General features: G+C 43.2%; 1 protein-coding gene across 1 annotated transcript in view; it reads right to left on the minus strand.

The window, feature by feature from the left end:
- The window catches only part of LOC143962616 (guanine nucleotide-binding protein G(i) subunit alpha-1), a 126358-nt gene that overhangs the window by 14975 nt on the left and 98281 nt on the right, over positions 1 to 13102 (minus strand). The window contains exon 5 of the mRNA XM_077471932.1: positions 3363 to 3491. Within this exon, the coding sequence (XP_077328058.1) occupies positions 3363 to 3491 (129 nt within the window). The remainder of the gene's footprint in view (positions 1 to 3362; positions 3492 to 13102) is intronic.

Consider the following 13102-nt stretch of genomic DNA (forward strand, 5'->3'; position numbering starts at 1 on the left):
CAGTCTTTCAAAACACATTTTTTGGGGAAAAAATATACTTTCCTGAATTAAAAAAACAAACACAAACCCACAATAGTTACAAGTTATTGTATAATGTGAAAGATGTTACACCTGAATAGTTACCCAACATGTCAAGCTTTAAAATTGCGCACACTCGTTGAATGGCGACAAACTACGGTACTTAAAAACTATACGTAGGGCTTAAAAAAAAAAAAAAAAAGGATTAATTGTAATCACCCTAGAAATCTTTTCTCTGTAGTTCACCGACAGACAGCTCCTCTCTTAGCCATTGGGTTGTTATGCCCTATTACTAGGAGATACTAGGCATTAGTTGTAATACAAACCCTCAGAACTCTTAGTTCCGTCCAGGGGGCGGTCCCTTGGGCAACAACCCTCCAGCCTGCAACGCAGCCATCAGTATGTCAACAAGCAGTATAAGGTAAAGACAAAGGAGGGGCGGTGCCGTGTCGGTCGGTGAATTACAGAGAAAAGGATTTTATGGCAAGTATAAAAAAATCCTATTTTCTCTTATATTCACATGACACAGCTCCTCTTAGCCATTGGGATGTCCCCAAGCAGTGCCAAAACGAGAGGTGGGAAAACAGCATAAAAACTTCATCCACCGTGGCAAGTGGGAACTAGTGACATGCAGCATCCCCCCAGAGGGGGGGGGGGGATAGGGACGGGGAGAGAAGAGAGGGTGGTGAGGGACCCCCAAAATCGACCTCCCAAGGAATGCCCAGCTGCTCAGCCCTGCCGAGGCAGGGAGAGCTGAACTTGCCAGTCCTGAAGAGCTGGGAGACATTCCATCACAGACCCACTCACTTATCAGTACAGGGTGGCTGCTGGCCCGGCATACTGTGACGCAGACATCAGCAGCCTGGTCATATGTATGCCCCGGTGCCAGCCCAGCTGGCTGTTGATAGTAGATCAAAGGATCATTTATCTTGCGCAAAAAGTCACACTTCTGCATATAAAAATAAAATAAAAAAAAGCTTGGAGCGATGGGCCTGCAGGGTTCCTAGGTCCTTCTCCTTCACTAGGCAAAATAAAACTGATGGTTGCATGGCAGGCTGGAGGGTTGTTGCCCAAGGGACCGCCCCCTGGGTGGAACTAAGAGTTCTGAGTGTTGTATTATAACTAATGGCTAGTATCTCCTAGTAATAGGGCATAACAACCCAATGGCTAAGAGAAGAGCTGTGTCAGTCGGTGAATACAAGAGAAAAAAAAAAAAAACGTACAGGAGGAGGTCTTGCGCTAGAAGTATTGCTCTCTCCCTAATGATTGCGGTGATACCTCACATGTGTGGAATAATGTTTACATATGCAGGTGGGACTTGCAGATCTGCTCACTTCTGTGCTCAATCTGAGACAAAGTATTTAAGCCACTGGATCACAGTGACAGCCAGGCAAGTAGAATTTTCAGAAGGCGAAATCAGCAATGGCAGACTGCATCGTCTCTTTGTATAGGTTTCCTTTAAAGTGTAATTGGACTACACATATCCTCAATATCTAGATGCTAGGTATTTCCCTTCGATCCAAATTGCTAAACAGGGTACACGCTGGGGAGGGTTGACCAATTAAAAGAAAAGTCAGTTTCTTTGCCCTGAATGGCAAAAACACATGTTCGTACCATTTTCTAGAGTGACGTAATCTGTATTGTCAAATACTGGACAGGATAAGCGCACAAATGTTCAGAGGCATTTTACTGTGACCCTAAAAATATTTATTGGATTTTAGTATTTATTTCTTTGCTTTAAAAGTAAATTCCTTTTACACAAAAACCCATAAAATTCTTAGTCCGTATGTAATGACTATGACGCCATTTGTTAATACAGTGTACAGAATACACAAATGACCACCAGGAAAAGCCACAGCTATTCCAGAATGCATTCGGTGGTTTTTCACTACCTCTTCATTAAAATAAAAAGCAGCACTAAAACAGATGCTTGAAATAAATCAGCTTGAGTTTACAAAAATGTAAATCCTGAACCGTACAGAACATCTTTACCTTCCAATAAAAAAACAGCCTCTGCTATTGTTAACAAAATCCCTTGAGAACTGGCTTCCTTAGATTGGCTATACGTTCTACAACTTTCTTATTCAATTTCCTTTAGATTTATCTTCAACTATGTAGTACAAGGGCCTTCCTGATTGCATCCAAAATAAAAAGTGTTTAGGCTTGACCTCATATTATATATTGGTTTTGGTAAATCTAGAAAATTGTACAATGAACGGCCAACCAGGGTTTTGTACACTTAAGATATCGTTACTGTCTTGTATATAAGCACAAATGCATGCAACATCAGTATGTTACTCATAGTACAGGTCTGTATTTTCAAAGCACAGGATCAGTTTGCAATTACTTCCCCAATGGAAGCCTCTCCAGTTAGTGTTTTTTTTTTGGTTAAAGGAGAAGTTTAACTTTTATAACATGTTAGACCCATATTCAGGGTGTAACATACACAGCAGCCCCCCCATTTCCCGTTATGACAGCGAGCGGGGATCTTCACTCACTTGCGTCAATCATTCACAGTATTCAATGAATGGGGAAAAAAACAAGTAACCAAATCCTTTGAGGCCGCCGGCTTGTAGTTCTCAATGAACTACCAGGGTTTTGGAGTGTTCTAGTACTTCTTTGAGTCTTCCTAGATTTGGCGTTGGCCATTTGATAGCAAGGTACTTAGTCAGCAGACTAAATACAGCAATGCTAGAGGAATTCAAAAGCAATACAGAGGAAGGACAACATCAATTACAGATACTATACTGATCAGAAAAGCGTTCACATAGAATTATTTAAACTAAATCCAATCTAGAGTGCCAGCTGGCATTTAAATTGCCCAAAATACAGCATATTTAGGCCCCTTGAAGGTTGGGGCGTCTAGTTGCTGTGTCCCTCCCAGCATTTTAGTGTGCCTGGGAGGAGTGATGCAGTGGCTCCATTTCTGCTGTCAGCAGCTTATCAAAGTCTTTGGGAGGCTGCAACTGGACAGAGCTGAATGCTGTAGCGAGCAGTACTCAGGTTTAGGACCCTATGCGTTAAGGGACAAATGGGCAGAATGCATTCACCCCTGAACGCATAGGGCTCTAAATGCTTTGATAGGCAGTGTGGCTGGATGCTGCACCTGTGCCTCCCGGGCACACTAAAACACAGGGAGGGACGCACAGCAGCTAGACATGCAAGGGGCTCTAGGCACAAAATATATATACTTTTTTTTATTATAATATATATATTTATTTTCAAATTTTCACTAACAAATAAGATGGATTTAAAACAAAAAAAATACATTGCATTTAGAAATACATGTAAAGGAAACTATTGGTCACGATAAAAAAAAAATAAAAGACTATAATAAGACTTACTTGAAATGAAGGTCTTTGAATGTAAAATGTGTTTCCACTATACCGGTAGTTTTTACTCTAGTTCTGAGAACATCCTGCTGAGTGGGTATATAACTGTTCTGTGCTATTCTGTCCAAATCATTGAGGTAACTGTAAATAAAGAATGAAAAGAAGGTTGAGTCATATCAGATCCACAGGAGCAGAATGAAAGGTTTTGCTGCATTATCAGAATTCTTATATATTCACACTTCACATTACTTTACAAACCAGACAGAAGAACAGCAGGGAAGGAAGGGGGCTCATGATTTCCAAAAAGTACATCAGCAAATCTTTAACCAGCTAAAAAAACTTGATGTACCCCACAGACCAGATAGAAAACTCGATGTACCCCACAGACCAGATAGAAAACTCGATGTACCCCACAGACCAGATAGAAAACTCGATGTACCCCACAGACCAGATAGAAAACTCGATGTACCCCACAGACCAGATAGAAAACTCAATGTACCCCACAGACCAGATAGAAAACTCGATGTACCCCACAGACCAGATAGAAAACTCGATGTACCCCACAGACCAGATAGAAAACTCGATGTACCCCACAGACCAGATAGAAAACTCGATGTACCCCACAGACCAGATAGAAAACTCGATGTACCCCACAGACCAGATAGAAAACTCGATGTACCCCACAGACCAGATAGAAAACTCGATGTACCCCACAGACCAGATAGAAAACTCGATGTACCCCACAGACCAGATAGAAAACTCGATGTACCCCACAGACAAGAGAACAGTTGCCAACCTGGTCATTTTACACCCAGCCCGATTAGTGATCACAGGTCTGTTTGCATGAAGACATCTACCAGCCCTCATTTCTCAGGGATGGGACAAGAATCTGTCATTGATCCTTCAAGATAGGCATAGTCAGGTCGGCCATGCCTAAGACCTCTTGCACACAGTACTGAGGTTTGGGCATCAACATTTCTGGACATAAAATTTCAGCCATTTGTGCTGCACGTATTCATGTGTATTTGCGTGCATTTACCCGCACAGTACATTCCTAGGCAAAAATCCATGAACCACTTGGCCTTCGGAATATTTTCCCCTCCTTCATGACCGAGCCATTTTTTGCGATACGGCACTGCGTGACAATTGCAAAAAAAAAAAAAAAAAAAAAAAAAAAAAAAAAAAAGGTATGTCCCTTTTTTCCCCCCACAAATAGAGCTTTCTTTTGGTTGTAGTTGAAGACCTCTGCGTTTTTTTTGTTTGTTTTGTTTATAGCACATTTGCGTGCACCAGCTCAGAATACCGACTGGGAACCCAGATTTTTATTTTATTTTAACTACTCAATATGCAGCGCTTGTTTACAGGCACATAGTAAACAATGGGCTGTATTTTACATTAGTAAAAAAAAAAAAAGGATGTACTGAGATTTTTTAAAGCTGCAGTGTGCAAGAAGACCAAGAGCCCATTCACACTATGTAAAGTTACTGGTATTTCTCCTCATGGATAAATGAAGGTAACTGCAACGACTCAAAGAAAATAGTAGTGTTTGGTGCATCATCACCAAAACGCTGCGTTTCTCTGCCTTCTAGAGAGGTGCGATATTATGAAACAGGTTTCCCGACCGGAGCTTTTTCTTGAGCCTTCCCTCTGCATGGATATAAACTTCCTGGGTCAACAGTGCCGACTTTTTATTAGCGCTCTACAGATTTGATTCTTTAAAAGGTTAAAGCGGGAGTCCGCGTTTTTTTTTTTAAAAAGCCAGCAGCTACAAATACTGCAGCTGCTGACTTTTAAAATAGTGACACTTACCCGCCCAGCGTGCCCACGATGTCGGCACCCGAAGCCGATCTCTTGATAGTCTCTCGGGTGCTGCCGCCGCCATCTTGGGAATGGTAATCAGGAAGTGAAGCCTTTCGGCTTCATTTCCTGGTTCCCTACTGTGCATGCGTGAGTCGCGCTGCGCAATAAGGATAGTCCCCGCTGTCTCTGGGATCCGTGTGTTTCCCAGCAGGCAGCGGGGGACTTTCGGAAAGGGGCGTGCCTTCTGCAGAATCTACGCCGGAAGTGGGTGCAGATACCTGTACTGTACAGGTACCTGCACCCCCCTCCCCCCTGAAAGGTGGCAATTGTGGCGCAGGAGGGGGGGGGGGGGAGGATTCCAATGAGCGGAAGGTCCACTTAAGGGTGAACCTCCGCTTTAACCTGTCCATGGTCTATTGACAGCTTCATGGTCTTCTCACATTCCCAGCAAGGCAAATGAGAACATTACAACACAACCAATCTAAGCCCAACTGCAGAAGAGCCAGGAGCTGAAAGGGAGTGCAGGTAAGATAAGTATTTTGGGATTGGGGAAAGTCCTGTCAACATTTCCCTGTATACGCAGGATGACCGTGCATACAGAAGGCAACGGTACAACTGCGACAAGTCCATATTGTAGGAGACCAAAACCTAATCATGACCTGACAGCCTGGTAAACAAGCATTGTCACAAGGAGGTCAGCATGAGCAGTCACCCTTTTTCTCTGACCACCATTCCAGAAATTCAGAATAGCAGAATGTTGACGGCCTAGGATATTTAAACATTGTACATAACCACTATGATTTGTAACACCTAAATTGGGGATTTTAAATGCAATTTAAGCTGGCTGTAAACCGTTCGATGTTTGTCACATTTTTTCTTGCCAATGTGTCAACGTTCGAACGCCATTCAATTTCATCCAGCTTTGCTATTTGAATAAAAGTGGAACTTTACCCATAACAGTTTGATAATTAATGTTCTTTAACAAAAGAACATACATTCAACATTAACAATGATGCTACCAAAATCAGCATGTGCTGCAAGTTGCCTCCAGCATAGTTCCCATTTCTTCTTGCTGGAGGCCACCATTTTGTTGAAGCCCAGAGCAGTCACTAACTTAATGGACCTGCGCTCCCTCTGCTGGTCTCAAACTATATAGGTCACCTTCTGCAATTAATATATGTACATTTTCAACCTTGATTATATGCCTTGGCTCAGAAAGAGGAAGGCTGCAGAAACTTTACAATGAGGCAAAAAGGAGACAATATTAGGCAGATAATACACTATCCTTATAAGTTTAACTGTGTCTACCTGGCAGCTGAGTTTGTCCTGTCACATCTCTGGCTTTTCTCTTCTCCCCTCCCTTATCTGTGTTCTCTGGCACAGTTTGTGTCACTCCTGTTGCTTTTACACCTCCAGCAACAGTACATCTTAAAGCCATCTGATGAGTTGGCCGTGGTAAAGTGAGCCAGAAGTTCGGCCCCCCCCCCTCCCCCATTGAAGGGCGCGATTCGGGCATGTGCAGTAGGAAACCGGCTGTGAAGCTGCAAGGCTTGACTGACGGTTTCCCTTAGCCAAGATGGCGGCACCAGCACCTAAGAACCACTTCAAGAGCCAAGGACAAATGGCCAGTTAACAGCCCTAATAGTAAAAATCAGCAGCTACACCAGAACTCCACTTTAAGCATGGCCGTCAAATTTTGATGTGCTACTGTGTCTGTGCAGCTACTTCTTTAGGTTGCCTACTTGCAGCTCGGGTTGAATGCAGATGCCGAAACAAAGGACGCCTGCACGGGGAACATGTGCTAGCTACTGTCTGAACAAGGCATTACCAATCACCCAAAAGAAGAAATAAGGAATGTAAACCAGCATTGGTACTTATTTATGACAAAAATTAGAACAAGACAACATCTCCTAAATGAAGCTAAACAAATTAATACACAGTTAGGTTTAATATTTCCCCAACACTAGGTCGGTTTTCCTTAACTTCCTTGAAATGACTAAAATAGTCAAAAAAGGAGACTTGCGTAGGTTCTCTTGACTGAACATTATGGGTTTGTAAAGATTAAATTAAATGGGATTCCTGTAAACCTTCTATTCTTGTAAAGCTGAAGAGAGACAAACCTAACCCTGAGCAATAAATATTTTAATAAATGTCAAGATTAATTCCCAGAACATGAAGACATAACAAGGGCTTCTCTCGCTTCCTTTCAAAGATGGTCCTTATACATTGTTTACCGTATATACTCGAGTATAGGCCGACCCGAATATAAGCCGAGGCCCCCAATTTACCCCCAAAAAAACTGGCAAACTTATTGACTCGTGTATAAGCCGAGGGTAAGACATGCCTGTCCATCCCTGTGTGTGTGTCCGTCCATCCCTGTGTGTCCGTCCATCCCTGTGTGTCCGTCCATCCCTGTGTGTCCGTCCATCCCTGTGTGTGTGTGTCTCCATCCATCCATCCATCCCTGTGTGTGTGTGTGTATCCGTGTGTGTGTGTGTGTGTGTGTGTGTGTGTGTGTGTGTGTGTGTGTGTGTGTGTGTGTGTGTGTGTCCAGCCTACCTGTGTCCTGAGCCTTTGTCCCGAGCCTCCGTCCCGTGCCGAGCCTCCTTGCCTCCGTGCCTCGCCGCCGTGCCTCGCCGCCGTGCCTCGCCGCCGTGCCTTGCCTCCGGTCCCGTCCCGTCCCGTCCCGTGCCGTGCCGTCCTGTGCCTTGCCTCCGTCCCGTGCCCTCTTCGTTCGTCGGCGGCCATTGTAAAATTCAAAAGCTGCGCCGCCGCCTTCGCCTGTGATAGGCGGAACACTGAATTTCCCAGCAGCCTGTGTTCCGCCTATCACAGACGTCGTATCATCCTCGTCCGTAGTACGAGGATGATACGAAGTCCGTGATAGGCGGAACACAGGCTGCTGGGAAATTCAGTGTTCCGCCTATCACAGGCGAAGGGGGAGCCGGAGGCGCGGCTTTTGAATCAGAATGGCCGCTGTCTGTCTGCTCGACACGCTGATCGAGCGGGCAGACAGCGATGACTCGAGTATAAGCCGAGGGGGGCACTTTCAGCCTCAAAAAAGAGGCTGAAAATCTCGGCTTATACTCGAGTATATACGGTAAATACTTCTCTGCGTATTTTTAGAAGCCGTAAATAGTGCATCATGCTTCAGTCATAGGAATAATTACGTTACAGAAATAAAAACAGTGGGTGGACAGAGCTCAGCAGCTATTTAAAACTGCCTTCTCTCCTCAGCTTTGTTTTTTCCTCCATCATTTCGGTGGACTCCTAGAAGATTACACAGAGCTGGTATGTCAAGTTCAGAGCTAAGTGGTTTCTCTAATAAAAACACAGATGATGCCAGCTCATCGGATCTATAAATATACTGACAGGACACAGTCATCAACCAGCCAAAAATACACAGCTGTACCAAAAGGACCAATCACCCGAAAAAATACAAGTATAATTTAAAATAAAGAAAATCGAATTTCTAGAATTTATTATAATGTACTAGGTTCATATTAAGCCACTATTTTTGCCTTACCTACATGAACCATGTAGACTCCTATCCACAACCTACACCTTTTAGCCTGTATTTTTTTTTTTTTTTTTTTAACACGGTTTTTCAATAAATTGGAATTTTTGTGGAGTCATCCCAACCAAATTTACTTTAGATTTTCTAAAAAATGTTAGTTGCATGGCAGTCATACTGACCTACTCAGCTTAAAAGTGGAACTTTACCTACCAAACGGCATGGGAATCAGACCTGGACGAAACAATTGAAGAGGAGATGTGGATAAAGTGGACGACCATGGTGCATACTCAATACTTCCCTTGGGGAAGAAAACTACAAATTGTTATCGCGTTGGTACCTCGTCCCAACAAGATTGGCAAAACTATACTCGGGCACCTCGCCCCTTTGTTTTCGGGGATGTGGACAGGAGGGCGATAGGTTTCATATCTGGTGGTCCCGTCTGAAGGTCAGTGTTCAGTCTTGTCTATTCGGTGACGGGACAAGAATATACCCAGAGGCGCCAAAACTGAGCTGCTCGCTGACCTGTTCGGAGGAGATTCCCAGACATTTTCGAACTCTAATTTTTTTAATCTTTCCCTCAGCCAAAATAACCATAGCGCGAGCATGGAAATTAGCCGTGATCAATGTCATGATAGTGAAACATGAAATATCTTTGGATTATGGTATACAGAAAACGACCAGTATCCGTAAGCATAAGCAAGTCAAGTTTGAAAATGTATGGAACCCCTGGATTGCGTACCTCCAAGCCCCCTAGCTGCTAGACCACCCTGAGGATTGAGGCCCGGCCGAGGGGACCAACCTTGCTTTTCTCTTTCACTTTTTCTTCTACCTACCTTTCTTTTATGGTCTCTTGTGATGTAATGAATCTCTGTACGCTTCCTCATGAGTAAGGCCATGTGCTGTGATTATTTAGGGTTATTTACGCTTTATGTATTTGGCTATGAGTGCCCTATAGTTTATTGAAATGTTACTTCACAATTATTTAATTTATTTTTTTTATCTCATTTTAGTAACCGGTTGCTGATACTTCTAGGCTCACAACCTTAAATATGTGGTTGCTTTATTAAGCAGAGCCTGAATGTTAGGTCAAGCTTTTCTTGATTTTGCTGTTCCTTGGTCACTACATAATGTCCTATAACAGTATAGAAGGAGGTTTTGGTTCTTTGACATTTGACAATGTTCATGCTTTTGTATGCCATGAAAAAAAACTTTTTTCCAATAATTTTAATTGCAAAGTGGAACTTTACTTCTAAACACCTAATTTTTCTTTCCTCATTTCTCCCCCTTAAACAAGTGCTTTTATTTTATATATGAACTACCTTTTTGTGCTGCAGCGCAGAACTTCCTGCTTTCTGGCCTAGGCCAGAATGAGGGTTGGGTCCCCGTTTACTCCTAGGGAAGTGGTGGCAAGCCTTGGCACTCCAGGCGTTTGGTGTGCCAAGGTTGGCAACTGTCCTAGGGTGTCCATAATTCACTGTAGGGCATTGGCTCTGGAGAAGCTGCTTATGTGTAGATGCACCGCAGATGTTTAGATTTGGCAGAGGCCTGTGGCACATATGCACATGCAGAGGGTGTTCCAGTGCAAAGAAGCTGCAAGCACCCACCAAGTCCCCTGCCAGAAACTAGCGTGTGCGTGCATGCGCAGAAATCTCCTTATTCATGCGCAGATGTGCCAAGGCTCTCTGCCAGGTCCCAAAGACCTGCTACACAAATAAATTGTGGTACCAAGGAGGAGTGAGGGGATAACATCCCCACTTTAATATCACTTTTAAAGCAGAAGTAAAAGGCAAACTGTTTTGTTTTGAGTGGAAAGATTAACACACCAGTCTATTACTGTCTGTGCCCCCATTGGGGAGATTCGCCCTGTTTGTCCCGTTTACCCTTTACCCAAAATTTTGGATTTTTTTTTACTTTCAATGTAGACATCAAAACAGGAATAGCGGGGAAATCTTCCAGTGAGAACACCCCAAGATTCCCTCACTTCTCGTTTTTGCAATAGGACAGAAAGTGAAAAGGAAGTTTCCCTAATTAGACAAAAGGTGGCAAAAAAAAAAACTTAAAAAAAAAAAAAACCCGACAAGGGTTATAACACCGCCACCGCAACACACTTTTTTTTTATCCAAAATAAAAATACAAAAAAAGGTGATGCTGCATCGGTTTCCTTTAAGATTTTTTCCCTTTATTTCCACTTGTTGACTGGCCAGTAATGCCCAGTGCACACTAAGCAGGTCTCGTTTTCGTTTGACCGAGCAGGTTGAAAAATGAAACAAAAAAACCTGGGAGGAGCTGCTTTACTAACTATCTGATGTACAGCAATCTCCTTGCTGAGCTATTGTTTTCAGACAGGGCTCAGGACAACTGTCAGCTCTAACAGCCATTGGCTGCCAGCATGTCTGTTGGGTTCCGAAGATCAGCTGGGGTGCCGACATCGTGGACTCCCTGGAGAGGTAAGTGTCCATATATTAAAAGTTGGCAGCTAGCGCATTTGTAGCCGACTTAATATGATGAGGGGTGGGCGGATCTCCTTCGCTTTGAGCAGTTACAGTAAACTTTTTGGGATAAAAAAAATGGTCATAGATGACTAGGGATCCTTTCCCTCTGTGCAGCACATATACAAAAAAAAAAAAAAAAAAATCATTGCAATGCATTAAAAATGCACATTGTAGTGCATTTAACATGCATTGTCATGCACACTACATTGCATTACAATGACATGCAATTATCCAGTTTATGGTCCTCAATTTTGAAGCAACAGGTCCCTGGAAGAGTGAAAATACTAACCTTTTGCTGGGCAGTTTGCTCTGTTAAAAGAAGGTGAAAAATAACAGACTTACTAGCAGGATCAACAGGTGAAAATAAAAGAGAAAGGAAAAAAGGGAATAAAAGGAATGCAGCCATCACATCCAAGTACTGGTAAGCAGCGATGGAATGATTTTTCGTTTTTGGGTTGCATGCTGATCAGGAAAAAGTACCGGTATGTAGATCACGAGTTCTGTATTTATTCTCATTTTAAATTTCAGGAAATCAAAGTATGGCAGCCAGGAACCAGCTTTTTCAGGAGGTGGTCAGCGATGACAGCCAGATATACAGTTGTCCAGTATAGGTTTTAAAGTAGAACTGTACTGATTACTGAGTAAATGGTTTAGTACAGCTAAGATATTCCCCAAAAAACAGCATTGAGCACTTTTCTTTTTTTACACTGATTGGTGTCCAAGTTTTTCCCCCTTCCATAGTGAAGTTGCGCCCCCCCCCCCCCCCCCCAAATCCAGTGAAAACACATAATGCAATCCCTATTCATAGATTATAGCAGCCTTATTTAGTATACAGGTTCCATTACTATGTCAACCTATAAACAAAACAAAGAAGCACATGTCACACGACAGGCAACCCTCTTGTGGGATTTAGGCTCAAATCACTGAAAAACAAAATTTATATCAAAGGCTTAAGAACAGTTCGGACATCTTAACAATGCAGAAAATAGAGTATGTGCGGCACCCTAAAGCTAGTCATAGATTGCAGTTTTTGTAGTTTATGCTAGGCCCCGACAAACCCCAGGTGCCAGGTCGCCATGGTGACAAGAAATTGTGTCCTGGCGCCTGAGCTTTTGTCAGCCCATTCACTTTTGGCACCAGATGTGAGCAATTTGTGATTCTGGACAGGAGGCACGTGTGGAAGTGCCCATCTGGCTGCAGTCTCACTGGCTCCCTTGCATGCCGATCACCACGCCAAATAAAGGACAGATCTCTTTTTTCAAAGCAAGTCTGTCAAGCCCTGGTCTATGCATTTCCAAAATTGAATGTTAGAAGTAAATGGAATTTGAAAATACTTTCAAAGCTGAATTTGTCAAGTCATCAAAGTTTGAGAGTTTTTGTAACAATTTTAGTATATTTCATACAAATGTTCATTCTAATGCTCTAATGCAAGGGTCTCAAACTGGCGGCCCTCCAGCTGTTGCGAAACTACAAGTCCCATGAGGCATTGCAAGGCTGACAGTTACAAGCATGGCTCCCACAGGTAGAGGCATGATGGGACTTGTAGTTTCGCAACAGCTGGAGGGCCGCCAGTTTGAGACCCCTGCTCTAATGTGTAGAATAAGGCTGGGTTCACATATGAATCACCTGCGGCTCACAGCAGGGGTCTACTGTGCCCTGGTTCACCGTTTCAGGTCAGATTTCAGCCTGAATTTTTGGCTGAATTTGGACCTGAAATAGGTCAAAAGACTCACAGCATTTTTTTTTTTGTGCAAAACGCATCGGACCCGATGCGGAGATATGTGAGCCAGCTCCATAGAGAGCCAGTCAAAATCTCCTGCTATTGCAAATTGGATGCAGAGAACATGCATCCAATTCGCAATGGTGTGAACCCAGCCTAAATGACTGTTTTCAAAATTAAAAACAGCTTACATGCACAAGTACCAGGAGTCTGAAGAGTGAAT

Source organism: Lithobates pipiens, unplaced genomic scaffold (assembly GCF_037356315.1).
Source record: "Lithobates pipiens isolate NorthernLeopardFrog02 unplaced genomic scaffold, aLitPip1_a1.2 Scaffold_8, whole genome shotgun sequence".
NCBI classification, from domain to species: domain Eukaryota; kingdom Metazoa; phylum Chordata; class Amphibia; order Anura; family Ranidae; genus Lithobates; species Lithobates pipiens.